The following is a 25,487-nucleotide window of genomic DNA, read 5'->3' on the forward strand; positions in this document are numbered from 1 at the left end:
GGCAGAAACTCACCTCTCCGAGGCAGCTTCCGGGGGGGGGGAAAGGCACTGAAGAAGAGGAGAGGGTGTAGGTCAGTGGTGCCTGGCATGGGCAGGAGGTGTTACTGGAAAGAGCCCGAGCTGGAGGAGGAGGAAAGATGGCTAGTTGTCAAAACATCCAATGGGGGCATGAGGAAGGAAAGGAAGAGAAACCCTGCAAAGACTCAGTTGTATCTACTTGTGAATTGGATTATTTGCAATATATTACCTATGAAATGAAGTTATTACCAGGCAGATCACACTCTGTATGCGTGTGAGATCGCTGCAAATACAGCCTGTCTCTGACCTTACATCAAAGAGAAAAAATTTACTTTTATTCGTCCAGATTAGATAGACGTGAATGTTCCAGCAACATATTCCACGCCTCTCAGGCCTGGTGTTAGTTTCAGTCTCATGGGGTATTTAAAAATTGTCTATTAGGCACTCATTTTGTATGGCGTCTTGCTTCAGACCCAGAAGGTTTGTGTTTTCAGGCTTTTCTTAGAAGCATCCTGACAAATGAGCGTAGGCTGATAACTGCTGAGGTCATCTTTTGGCTCCAGGATGTGGGGATTTTGGGAAGTGCAGAAGTTCTTTGGCTGTGAGGCGAGTTTTCCTAGCAGGAAGAATAGTGGCATGGTTGAGAGGCGGTGTGGTTAAGTGTCAGAGGAAGAGTGGAATATGCATGTGTGTCCCACCTCTTTGCACAGGCTCGCTATCTGTGTCTAACGAGCATGCCCAGGTGTGCACCAGCCCTGTGCCTTTGAATGTCATGAGCAGGAACCCAGGAAGGCCAGGTTGCTCCTTCTGCTGTTGAAGCTTGGTGGGAGATGTTATGACTCTTCTGACTTCTTCCCCAGATGTGTTCTGCAGGTCAGGTAGTCACGCTGCCCTCTGCAAGGCAACCTTTGTGGTCCTGGGCTGTTCTGATGGGTGACCATCCAGAAGGAGGACCACACATTTGGTGTGGGCTCTGAGTCTGCAGTGCATCTGCTTACTTCACTGCCTGGAGTAGCTTCTCTGATTTGGATGGGAATACTAATGGGAATACTAAAAGTTAAAAGGTGCAGGGGTGGCAGACAATTAGAAAAGGACAGAGAACACTCTAGATGTCTGTCATGCATAAACAACACCTGCTCCAGTTCCTTCCCCAAAGAAAAGAAAAATATTAAAAATAAGAACAGGTCTCGCAAATGGTGTAATTGCTTATTAGTGTGTATATTCCATGGCTGAGACCAGTGGTAAATTAACTCCTACTTCATTTACTGTAATGTTGGGATTAACTGCACATGGGATAATAACCCATTTTCCTGGAAAGGCTTCTTGGAACTAAATATCTGGTGTGTGCTTATGTACTTCTTGCTGTGAAGTGTGCTTTGCTCTGTGTGCTGTGTGAGACAAAAAGAGATTTATGACTTTAATTTCACCTTTTTCACTCCTTTTAGGAGTTTCTTTAAAGCTTTTTCACTTATCGGAGAAACTCAGGAACGAGAGAGAGTTTTAATCCACTTCTCCAGCAGATACTACCAGTGCAACCCAAACACCATTTCTTCTCAAGGTAACTTTGTTTCTGATATGAAGGTCTTTGGTTGTCTCCCTCATCCTTCATTCTTGCCTTCAATAGCATGTATGGTGTGTGCCTGGGGAAGGTGTGTAATTGCCGTGCCACACTTGAGCGTGCCTGTGGTGAGCAATGAAACCCTCCAGGTTCTCCACACGTAATCGTGGTAAGGCAGTGAAAAATCTGTATTCATCCCCAGTCAGGAAAGGTGCTTAGGCCTCCTCAGTGTAAATCCTCAGCTGTAGCATCTCCAGATTTGAATGTCCTCATTTGTGGTTTCTGGTCTCGCTGACTTCCACCATGTGTGGGTACCTGTACGCTAGCTACACGCATGTGGGTGAAGATAGGTCCCATCTTCAGTGGAAGAGAAGCTGTTTGCTTTCCATGCTCCATTCAGTGCTTGCGTCTCTGCATGCACTGGCAGCAGGCATGCCAGTTCTTGCCAGTTGTGGGGGTGAATTTTGGGTGCTGTATCCAGACCCTGGCATGGTTTCATTGCGACTAGCTGACATCAGCCGGAGTGCTGCCTCCTTGCCAATGTTTTCAGTCATTTTGGAAATGGATGGGGGAAACAAACAAGCACACAGGTCAAACCTGAGAAAGTTGGCATTGGAGAAGAGGACGAAGTGTCCGCTGGCGTAGCTGCTGCGTTCAGCCAGCTATGCCGGCAGAGGCATGCAGCCCTGACTGCAGTGCGGGCTGATCACACGCTGAGAAGGGGAGGAGGGCGAGAGAGAAAATAAGCACGGGCTAAGCTGTGCTGTTAGTCTCAAGTGTAAGCGAGAAGGAGCTGCTACACTTGGAGCTACTGCCACACTTCCTTGCCCCTTGCTTTGTGACCGGTCCCCGTTGCAGTGAGGTGATGTTTGTCCACTTTGCATCGGTCAGCTTTACTGGCTGGCATGCCGAGGAGGGGAATAGCAGTAAGACAGGATATGCTCCCATGCTATCTCTGTCCTTTGTAATGCCTTTCTTGTTTCGAGACAACACAGGCCGTCAGGCAGAGTAGGTGTGTCACATCCAGACTGAAATAATGACTGGCATATTGATGTGGCAGCCTTACTCTAGTCCAGGGTGCAGGAGGGACGTTGCCACTTCTGAGCCTGAGTAAGCATTTAGATTAAAGTGAGTCCTGCAGTCTTTGCCCAGGATTCTACATAATTTTGATTCTGTATTTCTGCTGTCAGTAGTCAAGTGCTACGCTGCAGAAATATGGTGGTTGTTCCTTTCGATGGAAATCCAGGATTGCATTTGCCTTTCTCTTTTCCTCTTTCCCTTTTCCATCATCTGGATGCATTTGCAGTTTGCAAATGAGAGGACAGGCTACTCTAAAGAAATGCGTAGACCTGAGCTGGAGCGCCACAGCCCCAGATTCAAGCTGCTTCAGACTTACTACTGCTAGCGATAATAGTTCTTCTCTCATGTCATGCTTAGCTACGGTTCGGCCACATTGCTTGGGTGCTAGGGCCTGTACGAACATCGTAAGAAAATGTGGTCCTTTCCTTGGGGAACATCTTTTTGTGATGGCTTCATCTCACACAGATTCAAGCCTGTGGTAGTCACACTGAGTGTGAGATATATGTATCCTCATCCCCATTTCTCTTCCTTCACAGCACAGAGGGACCTGTCCGTAGTCATTATCTGGTCTCGGCTACGATAGTTTTTATGTACATCTCCCTGCAGTGTGTGCAAGTCTGATAAATGACTCCGTGTCTTTATGACACCCCTGTGAGAGAAGGGAAGGTGGCACCATGTGTTTATGAACAAGAGAATGGAGAAGGTATTTTTCCTAATGTGTTCCTAACGTTTGGAAACTGGCTAGAGGCATTTGGATTTTCAGAGGTGATAAATGGCACCATGGGCACTGTCACCTTTGTCTGGATTTGTGCATAGCCAATACACTTTGGGTATTAAAAGAGGTGCCTGGAAAATGAGGACTATGAAATTGGTGTCCTCTTTTGCAAATGATAGTCTACCTTGACTTTCACAAGTCTGCCACAGTGACTCCAGGGATGGAGCTAGGGATATAATCTGTCTCTTCTGGCTCACTGTTGAGGGCCTTTGCTACAGGACCACCTTAGAAATTGCTGGAGCACTTTCTACCCAATATGGAGCCAAGGCAGCGTAAATAGCTGACTTAAGTTCTCCAAAATTCAGTCTAATTGACCCCTGAATGAGGAGGGGGCCAGAGGAAGGGGAAAATAGGATACCGTGTTGTATCCACTCTGCATGGAAGAATGGGTGTATTTTACTCTTGCCTTTCTGAAATAAATGAAGAAGAGGGAGCTGATTCAGGCTGTGGTATTGGTATTGGCAAGCAACGGGTGACAGCGTGGTTTCCTGTCTAGTTTGTCTCATCCATGGGTGCTGCAAGATAGTTCTGACAGTCATTAAAAGATGAAAGAAAGGCTGTTCTGGCTTGGCAGCTGTAGGATGACCTCACTGTTCATTTATTTAATTATGTGTATTTCTTGATAAAACAGATTCTTATTAAGGGAACAGACTCAATTCAGCTATGAGGCTCAGTTTCAGCTGTTCTTAAAGGTCCAGTCATGGGTCTGCATGTGACTCTGCTTATGTCTCCTTCTGCAGATGGAGTTCACTGTCTCACGTGTGCCATGATGCTGCTGAACACAGACCTGCATGGCCACGTGAGTATGCACAGCTTTGTGTAGACTGCTCCCGTTGACTCTGTGCTTGGAGGGGGTGGTCTTCTGGTAGCACAGTCCCCTTGCTGGTGGCCTGCTCCTAAAGCAACCCTGCAGAGAGCAAACAGTGAGAAGGCTGCACTCCCAGGCTGTTGTCCTGGGCAGGGCTTTCTGGCATGCCCAGGTCAGTCATATGTAAGCTGGCATTGTGCCTGGCATTGCCATAATGTGTGAGGATGCTCCTTGTCCTCAGGCCCCTGTCTACCTGGTGTGCTTCCCATCCTTCACTGGTTACAGCAGGTGGCCCTGGCCAGGAAGCTGTGGTTGGGATTGGCTTCCCCTTTCCAAGACGTAAAACCATTTGGGAAGGCAAAAGAAAGAAGGGAGGTGAAGAGTTGCTGGGAAGGTCACAAGGGGAAGGTGATGTCTGCAGGCATCCAATTGCAGGGGGCAGATCTGGTGGAACCAGAGTTCTGCTCAGCCAGGTTAATGACAGGTGTGCCCAGGGCCAAGAGAGCAGAGGGGGGATGTGGACATCCTGAGTGGGAGCCCTGTGTTTCCCCGCTGCCTGCCCGGTGGAAATAATATGCCAGTTTGAGTCCTCTTAGTCACACTGGTACAGGGTGCCAGCAGCCCTAGGACATGTATTTCGGCACCCATGGTGCAATGTGCCTGCTGTGCATGGTATTGCCATGCTAACGGAAGGCTTCCTCTATCCTGGAGTCAGGATGGAGAGGGAAAAACACAGGGAGCATGGCATGGTAGCATGCAGGAGCAGTGGCTTCAGCCAGGTGGCTTTAGGGCTTCTCTCTGGCTGAGACCCTGCACTGCCAAGATGGTGGGTTGGGCAGCAGGAGATAGAGGCACCCTGGGTCTGTCTCCAAGGGCTGCTTGGCCCCTGTGGGCGCAGCTCTGTGGCGGGTGCAGGTAATGAAGCTGAGGCTTCCCCAGGGGTTTTGACGCCCACATCCCATTAACTGAATGCCTTTGTCTGAAAATTGTATAAGTGGGGGGGAAGGGAGTTGCTAAGAATTTTTTTCCCTGAAGGCTGAGCCTTCCCTGACAGGGTGAGCCGAGGTACGGGAACGTGCCCCAGTGTGCCTCTTGGCATACACCGCTTTTCTTGAGCACACCTGAGACTGCCTGCACAGGTATCCTGCTCCCCAGAGTGATGAGCAGCCCAGGGCACCTGCTCTCCAGCCTGCCTCGCATTGCAGTCCAGGGAGGAGATTAAATGGTTGTACATAAGCCTGACAGCATTTCCCAACACTCCCTGTGATGCTTTAGTGGGCCCTACTGTCTTCATTAGGTACTGGAATAAATGATCTGTCTCTGACCCATCATTGATGATGATGATTTGCAGCTGAAGCTAGGATGACTCTGGCTGTTGCAGTGTGTAACTTTGGAGGCTTATCCTGCTGGCAGTCATTAGTGTGGTGTTATATGTATGCAGCTGTAATGTTTGCCAGACTCCTGCATGTGTCTTTTCTCTGTCTCTCCCTCTCTCCCTGATTTCTTGTAATTTTGGTCTTCCTCTTATCGCTTTACATTTTTTCACATAGGTGGTAAGTTGGGCATTTTTGACTTGGAACGCAGTCCCTTGCAGATATACACTACTTGCCTGTTTCCTAGCAAAGATAATGCTCTGACCCATCCTTACCATGGTTTTGCTAGAACAGGAAGCAAATGAGTCACAGGGCTTGTCTACACTGAGCTCCATTTGTTGCTGACATACTGATCATAAGTGTGGACACTTTTATTTCACAATAAGCTCAACTGCTTGTAGGGCTGTAGTGCAGCTGCTCTGCCTTCAGTTCACAGTTTCCCTTAACTCTTGTAGACAAACTCTGACTTAGCCCTTTATTTATCCCAGTCTTGCCACATTTCATTCTCTCTTTAACTAAGTCATTTTTGCTAGCTGTGTCTTGGAGATGCATGCTTGCTTCTCTGCAGGGACATCATCACCCAGACTGTGATGCTAGAGACTTTTAAGATATCTCTAGACTGCAAGGCACATCTTATGGAACCTGCGTGGCACTGTCTGGAGATGTTAGCTTTGGTCCTGGAGCAAAACAGCCATTCCTCTGCAATGCCACTTACCTCAGTGGATGAAATGAGCCACACTGCTGTTGGTTTTGGTCACCATGGGGAAGCTGCAAACTGCTGTGTGGAGGAAACAAACAGGAGCAGGCTGAAGTCTGTCTCAGGGAGGAAGGAAAGCATTTGCAGGTCTCCTAGAACATCTCCAGCCTGCACCCAAAGACTGCAGTTATGAGCTATGTTCTGGAAGCTTAGCAACCAGAGAGCCAGGGTTACAGCCAGACTGTGTTGTCAGGAGCCTTCCTGATGTGGGAAGCAGTGTGTCGTTCCAATGTTCCTGCCTGCCTTCCATCTGCTGGTCTGTGCTGGCCATAGGTTGCAGAATCTTCCTTTGTGGCTAGCTGAGGCTGACAGTCAAGGTCTGCAGGTTTTCCATCTCTCCCTGATCATAACACTATGGAAGGGAAGTAGAGGATGTGCAGTCCAAGCTGTCATGTAACTGTAACATCGAATGACCTGTATTACCGACTGGTGTGCTTCTTTGGGCTCCACTCCTGTGTTAACTTGGGCTCTTGCTCCTAACACAAGTCACTGTCTGCACATAAAGCTCTTCCACTGTATTTCTGCAGCCAAGGCATACCTTGACCGTGGAGAAGTCATCTTCACCCCCTTTTCCTGACTGGCAGCAATGGCATCCCCAAAGATACTGTGGTCATCATGGGGCCCTGTTTTCCCTCTGCCTTTACCATGTTTCACAGCTCATCCCAGGCTGCTTCCCTTTCCTCAGAACTCTCTGGGCTCCTTTTTCACCAACTCAGTGTTGTCATTGCTGCCCACTCATAAGGCTCGCTGCATGCCAAGCGTGGGACTTCTAGCACTTGGGGCATGCAGGGGACTGAATACTGACACCTTCTCTGAGGGGTGATGGAGACGTGGAGACTGTGGATCCAAGACCAGTTCAGGGCAGCCTCAAGCCTTCAAATGGAGCAGTTAGGATCCTACATGAACATAGCCATTCCTTTCCTGTTTGTGGCTCAGTTGGGCAACTTTCAGTCTGAGAATTAGAGAGAAAGAGAGAAAAGAGAGCAATCCTATGGAAATGTCAAGACAGCCTCAGCCTGTGAATCAGAAAAGATAATGGCTGCTCCTGGGCATCTTACTCAAACTCAGGGCAGTTGCAAATGGCAGAGAGCATTGGAAATCATAAGAGAAAGGTCTGGAAAGGGCCTCAGTCAGCTGTTTGCTTATGCCCCACATGAGGCTCAAGCAGAGCTTTTGCATCAGAGGCTGGCAGAGCCTCTGGAGGCATGGGGGTGTAAGGCACCATGTGGATACCAGGGAGATTTATCATCATCATCTTCATTACCCGCCAGTATTTAGCTGTTTTTCTTATTGGATGGGTATGTGGGACTTGGGGTCTGAATGCACCTTCCCTTTTCTAACTATATTCACACAAGTATGCTTGTCTCTGAGTAATTTTGGGAATGCCTTCTTAGTGCTGCCTGCCTTTGGCTTAAATGAGAGTGGGGAGATGCAATTAATCGGGTGTTGCTTATTTATGTCATTTTCCAAAGCAGCATGAATATGAAGCTGTGTTTCTCTGCCATCCCTTCCAGAACATTGGGAAAAAGATGACCTGCCAAGAGTTCATTGCTAACCTCCAGGGGATGAACAATGGCAAAGACTTCCCGAAAGGGCTGTTGAAGGTAAGGAATGATCTGCAGAACATGGGTTTCATTTTTAGTGAGAGGTGGTTCAAAACAGAATGCGCTGCTTGCATTTTCTGAATCTTAACTGTCAAACACAAAAAGTGATGGGCACCTTTCTCCTCCCAGAACATATATTATATATACGCGGTGTTTATTCTGTTGTTTTCCCTCTTGCCTTCGCTTGATTGTGATTGAGACTCTGGGTAGCGTGGAGAGGTGAGACTGAACTCCAGCAGGGCCAGCTCCAGAGCTGTGTGTCTTGTAAGCTCATACAGTCATGCTGTCCCAGAGTGCTGTCTGCTGATTAAAGCGGACAGAAGCAGCCAGTTGGTTCTGACTATTGAGTACCTAAGGGCTAATCTTGAGCTCTGTGTATCTGGAAGGAGTGTGTGTTTTTTCATCAAAGGTGCTTTGGGGTTTTCACATTAGAGCAGGAGATGTAATTTCAGATTAGAATGTGTCGTCTGGCACAGGCTGCTTTGCTTCAGGTTTTGTTCATTAAGTTTGTGCCAGGAGTTAAATGTGAAGAACAGGGAAAGAGGCTGAGCAGGATGAATCTTGTTTCATTGTCAATAATAATGAGACTGTTTAATTTCTCTTTTGTCCGATTGCTGGCATGAAACAGCAGTCTGTTTGAATGAAGAGAGGAGCACATATACTAGAGTTCATAATATTCTTTTTTTGTAATGGAAGTAAAAATGAGTGGTTGCTGCATCTGAGAGCTGACCCAAAGCCTACCGATGTAAATCAAAAGAATTACCGTCTCTTTGGTGGGTTTTGTGTCAGGCCTGTTGTGAGATGTGTATGTACCTGCATGGTTACAAGTGGCAGACTTTGTTTTCTAGTATTGGTAGGTTCTTCAGTTTCTCCAGCCTTTTTGGGGAGCTTCTTGTTGGGTCCTCCTGCCTCGGTTCTTACTAAGGAGTTAGGAATATAAGCTCAAGCCCTTGTTTTTAGATTTAATGTCTTTATTTTTTAATACAGGGTATTAAATGGATAGAAAGTATTCATCTGTCAGCAGCAATGCTTAATTTTTTTTTTTCCCCAAGGAATCTCATTTCTCAGTCTCCCATAGAGAGTTGTGTTGAGATTAATTTGAAGGCTAATTACAGCCCTTATTGAATAAATAGGTCTCCAGACTCTGTTTAAATAACCTTCTGAGTGTACTGACGAGAGACTTCCACTGGTGCTCACCTGCTGTTTATTTTTCTGCTGACAGAATTATGCGGTTGGGGCTGTATCTTGGTGTTTAGTGCTAACTTGCTAATGCTAAGGCTGCCTGGCTTTTCGCCAGCCCACCCAAAGCAAGGACGAGGACTCAGGATTTTTTGGATGTAGCAGGATGGAAGAAACTCGGTGCTGGTGTCCTGCCTTGTTTGAGGCTTTCCGCCCTTTTCTGCGTGCTGCCCTGACATCTTGGGGACAGAGGTGGCATGCAGCCTTGGTCTCTCATCTGGCTTGTCTGAAGATTTGCCGATGATCTGCCCCTTGTTGTTTTGATTTATCAGTGGAGGGGAATGGAGCAACTGGCAGTAATTGTGCATTTCAGTAGCTACATCACTGTGTCCGCAGCAGCCACACTGCCACTATTTACGCGATTACAAAGACTTAGCAGAAATTAAATTTGCATTAGTCTCAATAAATTAAATTCAGAGCCCTGTTTCAGCACAGCGCCGAAGTGCATATGGCTTGCTGGTGCATTAGCAGTGCTAGTTAAGGAACATCGATCGGTGAGGCTGCGAGCCATCTCCCCGTGTCCTTCCCCATGAGCCAGGGAGAGGAAGGACCGTTTCCACGGGGTGGCAGTGTGTCCCCGTGGGAGGAGGTCCTGGGCACCCACCGGTGAGGGATGCAGAGCTGTGGGGAAGCAAGTGGGCTTTTCTGCCTCTCCAGTCTTTCTGCATTCCCCTCGTGGCTCTGCTGCAGCCCTGTGTGAAGCTCTGCCAAGCCCCGGAGCACAGCTGAGTGGTGCTGGAGGGGAAAGAAGAGGGGGGAGACCTTAGCAAGTGCTTATTTGCAGGTAGTGTTCACCCAGGGCTTGGGCAGCTCTCTGTAGCATTTACCATGGTCCCAGTTCACGGAGTCAGGGGTGCAAATACTGCCTGGGCTATCCAGGATGGTCAGCTGAGAGGCAGAAATCAAACGTCAGTCCCATCACCCTTAGTGCTACTGAGCGCAGAGTGCGGCCCTGAGTGTTTCTTTTGCCTGGATAGGAAGATAGCCCTTCAAGGGGCAGACATCAACATGTGAGGAGGGACACTTCTAGCTTCTGTGTGATCAGCCTCAGAAAATGTCCGACTGAGATCTGATTGCACCTTTCTCTCCAATCCCGTGAGGGAGCCATCAATTTGTTAATTTTTTTTCCCAACAATAGGGACACTTTGGTAAACACCAGAAGGCCTTCAGGACATGATTCTTGGTGTGTCACTGACAGTGCTTTCAGAATAGAGATTTTACTGTGGCTAGAGATGGAAATGAGAAATGCTAATATGAGCTTGCTCACCTTGTATCTTTCTGTCTGTTCACTAATACTGAGAAAAGTTTTGCTTTTGTACACCCATCTGCACAAAGATTCAGCTCTTTTTCTTCTTCATCATTGCTGTTGTCAGATCTGAGGTTGCTTTTAAAGTTGGGACCCATAAAGGCAAATACACCAAACTGTGATTAAAAGCATAGTTCTCCCCATGGGATCTGCTTGCAGTATTCATATATTCAGTACTTTGCCAGGAAGGCAGATATATGTACCTTCCCTTTTATTCCATCTTAGCTCCAGTTCAACTGTCTGTCACACATCTCATTAATCTGCCATCGCCTGCTAGTAAAGACTAGAGATGGAGACAGTAGCCTGATTTCCAGTTATGTACTGTCAGTGCATGCTGACCTGAGAGCGCTAGTTTGTACTTACTGCAGAGTTCTGTATGCCTTCAAACTGGGGCAAATTCCTTGTAAATTAGAACCAGCATCCCAAGCTGTGTTTCTCTTCTCTGGTGTAAATCAGGAGCATCTATCTCTGTGGGTCTGGCTGGTGTAGAAGGTGAGTCAGGTCTGTTAAATCCAGGCAGTTTAAGGCTATTGAAAGTGAAAAATCTTCAAAAGCAAGAAAACTTTTTGAAACTCCCGTCCTTTGACTCTGAGCTGTCACACTCCAAGCACACAAATAATTTTATATTGTATCAAGCTGTGATCAGGCAAGGTGATCCTGAATTTCAGCCTTGATCTTATACTTCCCTGTAGCAAAGGTCCCTTTGTCCTGGTGAGTTCAAGCCATGGAAGGAGTGCTAAATACCAGGAGCTGTGACAGCCCATGTCCTAGTCAGTGCAGTGGTACTCTGCTATGGATGGGCTCAGTGCTCGCTCCTAAGGCTGATGGTGAATCACACATTTACCACCATTTACAGGTGGGGACAAGTGAGAGGTTTACTGAGACTGAGAGAGACAAAGGGACCCAGCTGCACTGCTCATCTCCTCAGAGCAGATGTACCTGACATCCTGGATTAGCTGCCACAGACGCTTCTGCAGACAATGAGGGAAGCTGGAGGAGAGGTGCAGCACTACCATGACTGAGAGCAAGCAGAACATCAGAAACAATTAAAACAACTAAGTCCAACCTGTGGGTCGTTAGCCTAAGAGAATCACGACCAGACCATTGTTCATTTATTCCTGTAGAAAGGGAGGCCATGGCTAGGGTTCCCCTACTTGGAAGGGAAACAAAATCAGTCTGGGGCAATGTCAGGAACCTCATGACTACAGTGTAGGAGCAGTTTATCTGCAGGCTGGTTCCTTCCTCCTCTGCTCACACCAGCTTTAATCTGGTACAGTGATACCATCTTCACTGATGATACTCTGGGTTTGCATTATGTGACCATAGCTTTCTTCAAAGGTGGGGTTCACAAGATTGTCTGCAATGAGAAGAGGAGGAGATTGGCTTGGGAAGAGCCTAATTTTGGCCATGCACACTTGCTTCATTTCCTACAGGCGGTGTGGTCCCCACAAATAAAGTGCTGGTATAGTGCTGGCCACTGTGTCTTCCTCTTGTCACCTTGTGGCAAGGCATGTGCGACTCTGCTCCAGCAAGGTGGCAGTGATGAGACCTTTCTTATGCAAGGAGAGAAAATGCCTGCCCCAGCCCACAGAGAGCCTGCAAGGAGTCACCTCTGAGGAAATGGATCCCTGCTTTTGTTAGGCAGCATCCTGGGAAGTGTACTCTGTCGTTAGGCTGTATGCTAAGTACCACCTGCCTGTATTGTCCTGCATAAGTAAATGTCCTCTGCATCTGCGATGTCCAAGGTACTTCATTCCTGGAGTCAAGGGCATCACCCAACCTCTGGTGTGGGCTAACTCTGGTGGCTGTGCTGCCCCATGGCATGAACACTGGATGCAACAGGGTTGTACCTGGCTGTGTGTGTCTTCTGGTAGGAGGTGGTAGCTCTTTGCTGACCCGTGGTGCTGGCAGGGATCCTCTCTGTCTTGCTGAGGGACCTGGGATGCTCTATGGCGTCTTTGCTAGAGCCATCCTGGCAGGGGCTGCTGCTGGAGATAAGATACCAGTCCTGTGTAAAAGGTCTGCTTTTTCTCAAAGGCTGTTTTTTGGCTAGGCCTTATCTCCTGGAGAAGCACTGTAATGAAGTGACCAAATTAAGTGGGAGTTGCTGGACTCTTCTGAAGAACCACTCCTCCTTAATTTCCTAAATGATGTGAATTCTTGATCAGGATTGCTGGGATATGCAATTTCCTATAGAAGCTGCAAGGTAGGGTTTATCTTATTTTGCTGTCAGTTCCCTGCACTTTAATTAAGGTTTTTTTAAAAATTTTTTTTTTTTGCCACTGTCTTTCTGCCGCCCCCCCGCCCCGAGCCCTCCAAAGCAAACACTCAATTTAAAGAGAATTACTGGCATCTTGCTTCATCCTTTCCAATCATTTCAGGTGTTTAGTGGAGAGAAGGGAGTGAGCATCAGGTGGTTAACTCCTCCCCTACCCCCCCCCCCCCCCCCCCCCCCCCATTTACGCAGAGGAAATCACGCTAATCAGACTGCTGTGTACTTTCTTCCATTTCAAGGGCGAGGCTCTTCGGCAAGGAATTCCCACTTTCCTGCTACTGCTGAATGGAGCCGGGAGCCTGGTGAATCTGGGGAGCCGGGAGCATGTGGCAGCATGCCGGAAGGGCATGTCAGGAGGACAGCTGTGACTGCTGGAGCATCCTGCGGCTGTGGGTAGAGGAGCGGGGTGGAGGGGTCTCTGCTCCACTAAAGAAGCCAGAGCTCTGCTCAGTTAGAGAGCTTGCCTCCTTGTTTCTCCTCCAAAATGAAGTTTTTCCTGTTAAAAATATTTCGGTTGGGATAATGTTTCTGGGCAGCCATTTTTTATCTGTTTGAAATGGAAGATCTGTTATTGAAGGCCCCTTTCAGCTGCTAGGAGACAACAGAGTCTAATCTGGCAGTATAAAAGTCAGGGAACGCAGGATAAAACCATTAATCCTTGTCTTAAACAGTTGTTTGCGAAAGCATACTTTCCTTTTTGCTCTCTGAAGAGCCACAGAGCCATAGTGACTGAAGGGAAACACCCGGCTTGTCTTCGCTCCCCTCCCTCCTCAGCAAGGACCTTCCGTCTGTGATAGCCTTTGTTTCCTTTGGCTTGTGATTTTTTTGGATGTTGTCATTTGTCCTGTGTAAGAGTAATAACCAGTTAAAGCATGCCTGTGCAGAACTGTGAATTAAACCAGGTTATGATGGTGCATGCGTTGCTTTGGGTCTCACGAATAATGGAGATCCTGACACCCCCCTGCCCCTTCGAAATGCAAATGTATTTTCTTTTTGCACTCCAGGAACTTGCTTCAATGCATATAAAGAGAAAAATCTGAAATCTATGCACTTCTCTCAAGTCAAATAAGCCCAGGTATTGTGTGAAGGAAAGCAACATAAGATAACAGCCAAAGCCTAATGCTTTCCACCAACTCTCTGTCCCTGAGCAGGGAAAGCAGAACTTTAGAAAGGCTTAAAACATAAAATTTTTTAATGGTGATCCAGGAATAAGGATTCCTCTGTGTGGTCTAGGGATGGTACTAGGGATTGCTTATCTTGCTAGGAAGCAGGCATTTCAGGATGGACCTGTTTCTGCTTTCATGATCTGCATTTCTTTGAATTATTTTTGCTCCTCCAACCTTTCATCTCTGCTTTCCAATTGTTATTCAGAAGATCTCACCTAGCCCACCAGGCTTTTGTGTCAGCAAGGAGTGAAACCCAAGCAGAGTCAGCTAAGAATTTCCATTACTACTAGCTGCAATTACGTGGCTCAATACCAGGTTCCTAATGAATGTTTGGGGGGTTAATTTTCATCTGTGGAGGCAAGATCTCTGTAGTGTCTTGTCCAGGTTGATCAGGCAAGTGAATCATTTGATGTTTAGCTCCTCCAGCCTGTTAGATAGCCAAGGCTGTCAGTTATCCCCTGGTTTAACTGAAATGCTTAACAGCTCCCGAGGATGAATGTCACTGTTCAGAGCTTCCCATTTCTTGTGCTGTCACTGTGGAGGATACAGACGGGTAGTCTCCAGGAATGATGCACTCTGCCACTTTAAGGGAGGGATTGGGGCTCTTTTTGAGCTGGGAAATCTCTAATACAATGTCACACATACATTTTTGTCCCTGTGACATATTACTCCCACCTCCATGTAGGTAGAAAACAAATTCTGGAAAACATTCTTTGATCTTCCACCCACTGATCTGCTTGAAATTTAAGTTCTGTGCTGCAACTCAAGGGAAGAAGGAGTAGGAATATAATTTATACCATATTTAAAAAAAAACCAAAAAACAAAACCAAAACACAACAGAGAAGAGGAGAAAACATTACTTCCACCAGTTTTAATTATTGCTGTATAAATCTTTAGTATTCCTTTCTTCTGTTTGTCACAACACTTTTCAAATGACATTGGACTATTCTCTCTGACTCAGTTACACTGTTTTCTTTCAAGCAAGAGCGCTAGGTTGCTCCTTAAATTTTTATTTATTTATTTTTGTCCTCCTTTCTTGTGATATTAAATGGAACATTTTGTTTCCTTCCGAGGTCATGCTTCCTCGGGTGATGAAGTATTCGTAAGATCCTGGTACAAACAGGGGGCAAATCCAAGCCACCTATTTTTTGCCTTGCTGACAGATAGGTTCTGGCAGGAGTCATGAGGGTTAGGAAAGATTTCTGCTGCTTTTGGGGCAAGACAGCTGGACATCACTCCACAGGTACATGCATTTGTGGAGGAAAGGAATGTCAGAGGTTACGCATATTTTCGCCCCTGGAGCTGCTCCTTCCATGGTGCAATGCTTGCAAGTGCAGGCGGCACCCACATGAAACCCATGTGGTTCTCAGAATGGCCTCGATTCCTTTTACCCCCCCCTTTCTCTCTCCCCTTCACCCCCCCGTTTTCCCCTTTTCCCCCCCTTTCCCCCCTTTTTTCCCTCCGTTTTCCCCCATTTTTCCCCCCATTTTTCCCCCTTCTCCCCCTTTCCCCCACCCCCTTTCCCTCCCTTTTGCCCTTTCTCCTCCTTTTTCCTTTCCCCCCTTTTGCTTTTCCCCTTTTCCTTTTTGTTGTTATTGTGTTTGCTGTCTGAATCAGAGGCAAGCATTGAAGGGTGGTTGGTTTTTTTATGCACATCTCTGGGGGAGTGCTGGGTGGTGAGGGGTTTATTTTGGTGTTGTTGACTCGAAGTGTGTTCACTGCAGGGACAGAGGCAGGAGTTGTTTGCAGGTGATCTGCAAAAAAAGAGAGAGTTGGTACGTTTTGCACCAGTGCTTGGTTCACCTCCCTGTGGGTTTCTGTCGCAGCTGTGCAGAATTTTAGGGTTTTGGTGCTTTTATGGATTTGTTCGAGGTGCTACTGTTTTCTGTAGCTACATTTGGCAGCTTTAACTTAAGGAACTTGGTGGTCTGTGTTAGTTGGTGCCTACTATATGGCTCACTTAATTTCTGTCAGCTCTGTTGACAATAGATGATAGTTCCTAAAAGGAGGAATGCAAGAGGAGAAACTTTTTCCCATGGAGATTATAGTGCTTTGCCAGGAAACGCAACAGCCAGTCTGTAACCCAGAGCTGTTTTCAGATATGCTGCAAGGGAAATGAGGATGGGTAGTGGCATCTTTTCACTTGCACTGCTCATCAGGATAAGGGGGCATGGTTTCTTTGCATCCCTGTTATTATCAAAGAGCTTGTTTTCATTAAACCTGTGGTCTCCCACCATTCTCAGCAGCACACTTAGGAATGGTTTCTTTTGTCTCAGGATGCAGCATGGATCCCAGAGAAGTACAGTGATACCAGGGTTGATTCAGTCTTCCACCAGCCAGTATGGTTCTGTCACTCTGTTCACTTTTAGAGGCTTACTGATGTAAAAAGTCAGTAGTAATGACTTGTGTCTGTGACCACAAGCCAGCTGGACGTGCTTTTAGCCTGCTTCTCCTGTAAAGTAAAACATGCAGACTTCAGTTGCCCTCATGGGATCATAGGAGCAATACTTTTGTTTTCCTGGTGCTGTGAGTTGATGTGCTTTGCTTCATGGTTGAAGTGGCCTAAGAGCACATGCCTATGCAGCTACAATAGCCTAGTTGACAGGGGATAGCTTTCTGGGCTGTAGTAATTTGACCGCTTCCCATTGTAAGGATTACTTTCCATATTGTAATAGAAATTGGAGTCATCCCCAGGGATTCCTTCAGAGCCTACAGCACAGATGTATGTACTACAATATAAACCGTGAGAAAATGAAAGATTCTTTCTCAAGGACATCAACAGATGTTTTTTGCTGGTAAATTCAGATTGGGATAAAACGCAGCATCTCTGTAAATGTCTGGTAATAATGTACTCTAGTTGGTGGAGAGTAGGAGTCTCTCATGGGGAAAGCTAGGTGGATAATTTTGGTTGATAATTTTGAAATTTTCTGTCAATATCCGTCATTCTCCCACCATAGCTGCTGTTGCCCTGTTAGGGTTCCTGTTGACCTGATTGCTTACGCATGAAGAGGTGAAGTGGTTGCTCTAGTATTTCTGCTCTTTACAGGGATGGCAGTTGGAGACATTTAGATTTAATCTTGATTGTCAGCTCCCCCTGGTCAGCAGACCTCAGAAGTCATTATCTTAATATCACAAGAATGTCAGTTCAATAATGTTACTGTTGATCAGTTGTTGAGCTCTAGTTCTGTAGCCATTTTGTATGAGTAGCTTATCCAGCACAATTAACTTTCCCCTCCCTGTCTGTTTTGAGGAGAAGAAAAAAAGGATGAAGGAAGAAGGAAAGCAATCTTTTGAAAGATTTAATGTTGTTTATTTAACAAACAATATCTAATAGCAGCATTAAAGAGTGCCGCTTTTCGGTGCTACACAAATATGTTACTGGCTCTCGAGAGTATATTTTAGGTAATTCACATGTGTGTGTTTATGTATTTTGTTGGCTTTTGTTGTTTGTATTTTTGTCACTGGGATCAGGCCTAACTGATGCTAATGGATTCTTGTGGCTTTGTGTGAGGACACTGGAGTTCTTCAAACACGATAATGTGGTTCTTGGGTTTGGTCCCTAAAAGCCAGTATTGAATTTCACTTTGAATTCCACAGCTTTTCTTCTTGTGTTGTTAATTTGCTGAATGACATTAGGAGGACCAAGCAAGGACTGAGTACGTTTGGCCTCCCAGGGAAGCTTGACCAGTGGGGGGAAGAGACAGGAGGGAGCTTATTGCACAGTAAGTTGGAACAGCTGCCTGTTTCCTCTATGGGTGATGTAATCTGCCATAATGCCTGTGACAGGTGAAAAGCTTTTGGGTGGCTTTAAAAGGGTGAGATGGGAGCAATGGTAGAGACTCTGGTTTTCCCCTCCTGCATCTGTTTTGGCCTGAAGTTTCAAATTCTCCTGCTGGTTTATGGTTTGCTCTGTAGAGGTGCTGGTAGGGAAGGTCCATAAATAGGGTCACCATCCTTTTGGTCATCCCAGTGGTGTCACTGGGCTGTTCATACTAAATATTGAATGAGTATCTGCATTCTGCCCCTTTCCCACCATCTCTTTGCTGACCCCTGATCAAGGGGAAGATCATGGCTTCCTGACACACATGGAGGGTCCCCTGGGTGTGGACAGCTTTGATTTTTCTGGTACTGTACAGCCATTTCAGCCCTTCTTTAAAAAATACCTTCTATCCCTCTATTTATGTTAACAACCCACTTCTCCCTCAGAAATCCCTGTTGCTCAGTTACAGACAGAAATCAATCCTGTGTGCATGCTAATTTCTAAAATGGTGGGAGTTCTCTAATGTTGAGGAGTGGTCTTTCCCTAGAAGACGATGGTCGCTGTGTACACAGGGCTACTGGCTCAGTCAGGAGTACAAGACTGTATTGTCACTTGCAGATGAAAATCACGGGCAATTGATGAAATCTGAGCTGAACCCCTGAGCTGGAGACATTTAAGGCTTCAAAAGCATGATCTCAGGAGGCTCTCTCTTTTGGAGAGTGTGAGCTGAGGAGTGTTTTCCATACTCCGCTAGAAAAATAAAGTAAAATTGAACAAGATGCAGCCTGTCACCCTTGGCTTTTTGGACTGCTGCTTGGTTCCAGCTGAACCAGACCCGTTCCCTCATGAGTTAAGGCTCCTGTCCTGCCTGAGGATCTGCTAACCTCAGCTCAAATGATGCTAGGTGGAGAACTGCTGCACTTAGGCAGCAGTGGTTGTGCTGTGCTGTGGGCAACTGAAGAGAAACGTTGCTGTGATTCAGTCTGGCTTGTGTTTAATAATGAAATTGCTCTGTGTAGTTCACATTGGCCTAGGTCTGAGTGTGATATTTAGGGAATATAATTATTTCAGATGTGTTCAGGGTGGTTGGGGAGGTGGCCTTATAAATCCAAGAGCAAGTATAATCTAGGCAGGGGGCTGCTAGGATAGGGAGTGATTTGTGGCCATTTATGTAGCACCTGTTGGGACCTGCTGCTTAGCTCATCTGGAGCTGTTTGATTGCAGTGAAAATTTCCTCTAAGAAGAGATTTTCTTTAAAAAGCTTTTCCGCTAGCAGTGGATAATTTCAGGTGGGTTAAGTAACATAAAACCTTTTCTGGGAAGTGGCATAAGTAACTTAGAGCATGCAGTTGCTTGTTGCCAGAGAAAAAGTGTCCTCTGTTCCTTCAGGTGCCCCCTAGTAATGACAGGTTTGTGTAAAAAGGCTAGAGCACACCTGGGATTTGATCTTAAAGTGTGAGGTAGGGGTGGGCTTGCTAGACCTGACTGTTGTGGAAATGAAAATGCATTTTGCTTGTTTGCTGAGTGGGAAGAAGTCTGTACCTCAAGGCAGGGCAGAGGCAGGATCTGTGGAGAATCAAAAGTTTCTGACCCCAGGGACGGTTTTTAAATTGATATTTAGGTTCCTTGTTCCATGTTCACTGACTGTTGTCCTTCATCATGGTCCGCAACTGCTGCAATCTGTGGGAAGGATTTGCACCTGTAACATCCTTGGGGGTAACATGAGCGCAGGGTGACTGCTGACCGAAGGGCTGCTGCATACTGGGGAGGCAGGAGTGTCTTTTATGAGTGAAAACGCTCCTAGGACCGCAACGTGGCTGTTCGGCTGTTTGCCCACTAAAGACGTAAATCCCTGATTGCAAGAGGCTGGGAGGGTGTAACCAGGGGAAAAGCCCACTCAAACTGCTTCGTATCTGCTCCTGGGTGCTGTCATGCAGGTTGACGTAGGGTGAGCAAACTCTTGCTCTGCCTTAGCGTGGCTCGGCTGACGCTGAACTCGGGTGTGAATGGGGGCTGGAGGGCCTTCACCCAGCTTTCAGCTGCCCAACGCATTTCAGCGCGGGACATTCACATCGGCGGGCCAGGGCAGCGACCCCTCGTCCCTGGCCGCATGCGCCGACCCTGTGTGTGGTGGTGGGAGGGAGTGGGACGAGGGGCTTTGGTGTCCTCCCAGACCGCAACCCAGCTGCCGCCGGCCTCGTCCTGCCCGGTGGGCTGGCGGCACGGGGCAGTCGTTGGAGCCGGTGTTGGCCCGCCGCGAGGTGCCCGTGCCGCGCAGCCTTCCAGCGACTCGTGCTCCCTCCGCACACAAGCTCTTTGCCCCTTGTGAGTTCAGGATGATGTCCCCGTTGTCCTCTTCTGCCTGGGCGCTTGCACAAGCTGCTCCACCTGCCCCAGTGTGTGCCGGCAGCTGCCACAGCCCTCTGCCAAGCAGAGATCTCCCTCTCCCATCAGAGCAGGTTGCCATGGCAATGCACGAGTCTGCTGGGGAGCCAGAAATGATGGTGCTTTTGCAACATTGAGGTAAACATCTCTCTTTTTCCCTTATATAGCACATCCACCCTTGGTAAGAGCACTGGCTGCCATTGGTGCCGGCCTCCCTCACCCCCCTGCGTGGGGGAGAGCGGCTCCGGCCACTGGCAGTGTGCTTCGCCGGCGGGGCCGGCCTCCTGTGGGTTGGAGCCGTGCCTCTGGCACGCGTGGGCCCGTGGCAGTGGCCCTCCCGTGGGCGGTGTGGGCTTCCCGCAGGGGAGGAATAGGGTGCTGCTTGCTGGGGAGTGACATCACTTGTGGGGTCAGCTGCTGGAGCCTGCGGTTTACTCGCGGCGGGGGGTACAGCTGCAGCTCTCCTGAATGCCGAGGGGGCTGATGGGTCCCCAGCTGCTTGCTCACAGCGCTGCCATGGGTTCGCACTGGTCCCCTTGGGAAAGTCATCTCTTTTCCCCTCAGCCCCTCTTAGAGCGTGAAAGTGGTCTTGCTCTCCCTTGCCCCCTGGGAAGGCCCCCCAAGGACTCTGGCTAACGAGTGCAAGCGCTTAAGAGTTGTGGAAATTCGCTGGGGCATCTCGCTGGGGCTTGCCAGAACTTTGTTATGGTGCGGTGGACTTTCACTTGTTTCTCCAGTGCTTTGTGAATCCATTGCTATTTCTTACATCCAGAAGCCTGTAGCTGGCAAGCGACTGAAGACTTTTTACGGTGTCCTTTGTTACTGCAGGCAGTAATGAGCATGGCAGGCTGTTGCAGGCAGGGAAGTGTGGCTGTGTGAACTGAAGATGAATCTCTTGCTTGATCTGCTGGCATTTGTTCCAGCATCTTTCTCTCCACCTCTCTCCCTCTCGCTGTTAGTGTGTGTATGAAGGGGGAGTCGATGCTGGAGAGGGGAGTGGAGCAGGGGAGGAGTTTCTATCAGCCTCTTCTTTTTCTTTCTCCCCCCCCCAGTGACGTGAGCAATGCCTGGAACAATCAGGCTGGCTCCAAACAGTTTGCCTGAAGATGCTGGAGAAAACAGCCTAGTGTGCTTTAAGCAAACACTGATTGCTTGAGCCTAGGCTCTCCAGACGTAACCTTTTCCAATTCCTCTGCCAGGGATTGGGAAGTGCCATTAACTTTCTTCTTCCCCATCCCTTACACTCACTTTTGGAAATGATTGGAGTTAACAGTGTTCAGAGCACCAGCAAAGTCCGGGTGAGAGCCACAGGTTCAGTGAAATACTCCCGAGAAGAATCTCTCTGGCGGCAGTCCCATCGGTCAAAATCTATGAAAATCTCCAACTCCTCTGAGTTTTCTACTAAAGAAAGCAAGGTAAATAACTAAATATTCATAGTGTTTCTCTTGGCTAGAAGTGGAGGTCGTGGTGTTGAAAAGGTTACGCTTTGCAGAAATTAAGGGCTCTGGATGATCTGCAGTGATGACAGAATTGCTGTCAGGTCAGAAAAAAAATCTCTAGGTTTGAGGAGAAACTTGAAGGTGAAGAAGGTCTGGTGTGTGATAGTGATCAGGTCTTAGAGGAATGCCCTGTCACTGAGCTTGGTGCAATAGTAAACAGTGAAAACTTGCTAGTCAGAATGCTAATTGGAGCTCTGCTCTCAGCAAAGATGCCGGAGTTGGCAAGTGATGTCCTTGTGATTATCTGTTTAATGGGAATGGTTTTCTGTAGAAAAATAGTTTTTGCTCCTTCTCTACAGCTCTGTGGTTTGGTAGGTGTGGGTGCTAGGTAAAAATATCATCTCACTTGCATGCATGATTAACTACTGCTGTCAAGTATTTATTAGGAAGGCATCACTTTTGTGTTTATAGGAATACATCAGTGTATTGTAGCGGTCGGTAGCACAGGCTATGCCCAGCTGCTACGGTGGCTGTGTGCAGCATCTCCTTGCCCAGCCCAGCCCAGTTGTTCGGTTCCTAGGCAAACAACCCCCACTCCATGCAGTATCTCTTCTTTCCTCATTCCTTGCACCCACTCAATAACTGAGAGGCACCCGGGAACTGCTGGCAAGAGCTTTAATAGCCATCTCCCTCCCAAAGGTGCTTCATGTCTCCGAGGGTTGGATGAACTTTATGCGGTGACTGAATATGCTTCTAATTTCATTCCTGCTGCACATTGATTCTGCCTTGGGATTAGAAGATATAACCATTTGCAAAAGTGTGTTGAATGAGGGGGAAATTTTTTAGAGCATCAGTCAAAGGCATTTAACCATGTCTTGTGTCTGTGTGCCTGCTAACAAGCAGGCACATGCATGGATCTTCCTGTACTGTCCCTTCCCTAAATCTCTTATCTCTCCTGAGAGAAACCTCCTCTGCTATGGTGAAAAGATCCCAGTGCTGCACAGTAGTACCTAGCAGATCACTCTCTGCCAGCTTACAGATTTTATGGTATTTCAGAGCCTCAGCTGCAGAGGTTTAATCACAGAGTAACGCAAATAGAAATAAATGAAGTATTTTATTCAGTCCGATTTCAGAAGCGTCCGTTTCAAGGGCCTTATTGACCATAACTAAGAAATAGTGTACTGCTAAGGTTGTGGCAGAGAAATAGCATGACCATTGTTCTTGGGCTGCTGCTGGTGCGGTATCTGCTACTCCAGCAAACACCAAAGTAAAGGCTGCATCTTGCAGGTGCTCTGGGACCCTGCTCTTGTGATCACTTTCACCCTAGGTGTGGGAATAGTTGCATGGTATTCAGTGGGAGGATGTACGTATGAAAAGTCTCTGCATATGGCAGAAACTCAGGTCTTGTGACATTGGGTGAATCACTTAATCTCTGTACCTCTGTTCCCTCTCCCAGGCTTTGTGTCCATTGTGTGCGTATGCATGGTGTAATGTCCTCAGGGCAGGGACTTGCTCCCAGGGATGGTGTCTGACACAGTTAGTTAGCTACTGCAGTAAAGAATGCTCTGTGTTCATCCCTCTGTGGGATTCACATTTCTGCCTTCTGAGTGCTGTAGGTTGTTGTGTGATATATACCCCCTTCTCCTGCCTAGCTTAGTAAGTTGGGAAGCATACTGCAGCTTTGTTTTTGTTCGTAGTGTTGTTTACTGTCTTTGTACAAAGGTATTTGTATCTGTGGAGCATCTGAGACACGTAAAAGCTGTGTTACGGAGGGCTGAGAAGATCCCTGCATGCCCATCAGTGATGCCTGCCCAGTTGATGAGATGACAAGCAGCTCTGCCACTGATTAGTCCTGTGATTTTGGCCAGCCCTGTTCTTTCCATACGTCTGTTCCCCCTTCTCTTCTTTGTCTGCCCATCTATTTTGCTCAGAGGCCACTGATTTAGAGAACTGATTTATATTTGAGCTTTAGCTCTTCTGTACTGTTGTGTTGGTGGAAGAGACCTGGAAGTTGTTGTCAATGTGTAGCGTGGCAAAGGAGGTCTTTTGATCGGTGTGAGCCTTTGTATGTGTGTATATCAACTCTCACGAAATGTCTTCAGTTCTAGGCTGGGCTTTCTGGACAGTGGTGCCATGCAGATCCCCTCAAGTGTTGATTTGTAGACTTGTTCTATTCCATATTTCTGTGGCTGTGTTTCCCCCTTTGTGTCTGGACTGCCTTGTATTTTATCTGCTCCCCATACAAAGTAATTACAATGCTCAAGACCTGTTTCTGTGACTGCTTCAGCTGACTTCGGGCAGAAGACAGATTTAACCCGTTTGTGCCTGAGAAACATACTCCTCTGATACTTGGCACTTAAGCGACTCAAGCCTATTTTGCTGAGGTAGAGAGTATTATATATCCTCATGCTCTAGCCAGTATGAACAAAGCACCAACATGGTGCCTGCATATGAGATCTGCTGGTGTCAAAGAAGCTAGGTGCCCAAGGACATATCTCCTTGAAAAACATCAGGTAGTGCTTCTGTGCACACGTGTATACGCAGATGCACCTGTACATATACAGGCTCCACTAGGTGATGCATGTCGTGTGTGTATTATAGGCAGGTGTCACAGCCTCAGGCCAGCAGGAGAACCTGCGAAAGGGATACTGTGAACTGGTGTACCATTGTTCTCTGGAGAGTGGGCTCAAACCCAGGCTGCATGCAAGGTGAGTCAGAGGACCTTAAGATCGTCTGTGACCCAGAGTGATCAGCAGTCTCTCCTCCTGACAGACTCTGTTTTCCCACAGCCATGGACTGAATTGCAGAGTGCTAGTGCCTGTCCTGCCTGCAAATGCACAGGGCCAGTAAAACAATTTCTGAAATAGGCTGTGTAGGTGCTCCACTATCAAGAAACACTTCTCTAGCCTTTTCTCTGTTCACCCATAATAATTCAGTATGCTGCCTTTACCAGTAACACTGATGAAACACTCCAGCAAGTACAGAACAAATCTTTTCTAGCAACCCCCATGTATCAGTTTTACAGAGGATGTGATTCTTGTGTGGCATTAATTTCTTGGCTCTCAGGAGCACCAGCTAACCATCTTCTCTGTTTTATGATGATATATCTGGCACAATCTTTCCTTCCTTTTTTCTTTCTTTCCCTCCCCCCCTTCTCCATACAAACCAGATTTTTAACAGAGGAGTTTCTCTTAGCAATGTTCTCCTCCAGTTGGTGACGCACTTGAAATTCCCTGGGTGAAATGATCTCCTTTCCTTCCCCCTAAAACATTCCTATCAACCCTATCTCCACCCACACCAAAACAACATTCATCGGTTCCATATGCTGCTGAACAGCTCTGTGCTGTTTTATGAATAATGTATGCCGGCTTGTTAGAAGAACGTTTGTTGTACAAACCAGTGGAATTTGAAATTGAGAGCGATATCAGCAGACGTGGCATGCTGTGCACTAACCGACAGGCTTCTTGGGGTAATACTCTGGCATTCTTGTTAGAAGGGGGAAAATGCGTGAGACATAGGGGGCATGTGGTCTTTGACCCTGGCAAGGATCTACAGGCACGCGGTGATGAGAGCCCTTATCCTCGCGTCACCAAGTGTTACAGATCTGTGCATGAGGACAGGAGAAAATGTCAAGATCTGGATTTAGGGGGAGAGTGAAAAATACAAGATGGTGAAGTGGTGTAGATCTGTACGCAAGCAACAGTTTTGGGGGAAGGTCAACCTTCAGGTAATCATCTAAACAGCAAACTGGGAGTGGTATATAGCAATGTGTCACACCCCATCCAAACCTGGCAGAAGGTATTGACATAGAGACACACTATGGTCCAAAGGATGGGCACATTAACACCTATCAGGACTGCATGGAGACACCTGCAATGTCTGGTATCTGTTGCGTCTGTAACCTGTTTTACTTTTGTAGGGTTCTGCTACTTTTGTTGTTTTTT

At 47.3% G+C, this 25,487-nt stretch overlaps 2 protein-coding genes across 5 annotated transcripts in view; both read left to right on the forward strand.

The window, feature by feature from the left end:
* The window catches only part of ABCA1 (ATP binding cassette subfamily A member 1), a 384,145-nt gene that overhangs the window by 171,987 nt on the left and 186,671 nt on the right, over positions 1 to 25,487 (forward strand). The window lies entirely within an intron of this gene.
* The window catches only part of PSD3 (pleckstrin and Sec7 domain containing 3), a 113,881-nt gene that overhangs the window by 44,963 nt on the left and 43,431 nt on the right, over positions 1 to 25,487 (forward strand). For 3 of the 4 annotated variants that reach the window (XM_069776310.1, XM_069776312.1, XM_069776311.1), the window contains 3 exons: positions 1,464 to 1,576; positions 4,172 to 4,230; positions 7,884 to 7,973. In XM_069776310.1, coding sequence (XP_069632411.1) covers positions 1,464 to 1,576; positions 4,172 to 4,230; positions 7,884 to 7,973 — 262 coding nt within the window. Of the gene's footprint in view, positions 1 to 1,463; positions 1,577 to 4,171; positions 4,231 to 7,883; positions 7,974 to 21,182; positions 21,520 to 25,487 lie in introns of those variants that run through there. The other variant, XM_009916208.2, reaches the window with a different exon arrangement.

The sequence above is a fragment of the Haliaeetus albicilla genome, chromosome Z (assembly GCF_947461875.1).
Source record: "Haliaeetus albicilla chromosome Z, bHalAlb1.1, whole genome shotgun sequence".
NCBI lineage: Eukaryota > Metazoa > Chordata > Aves > Accipitriformes > Accipitridae > Haliaeetus > Haliaeetus albicilla.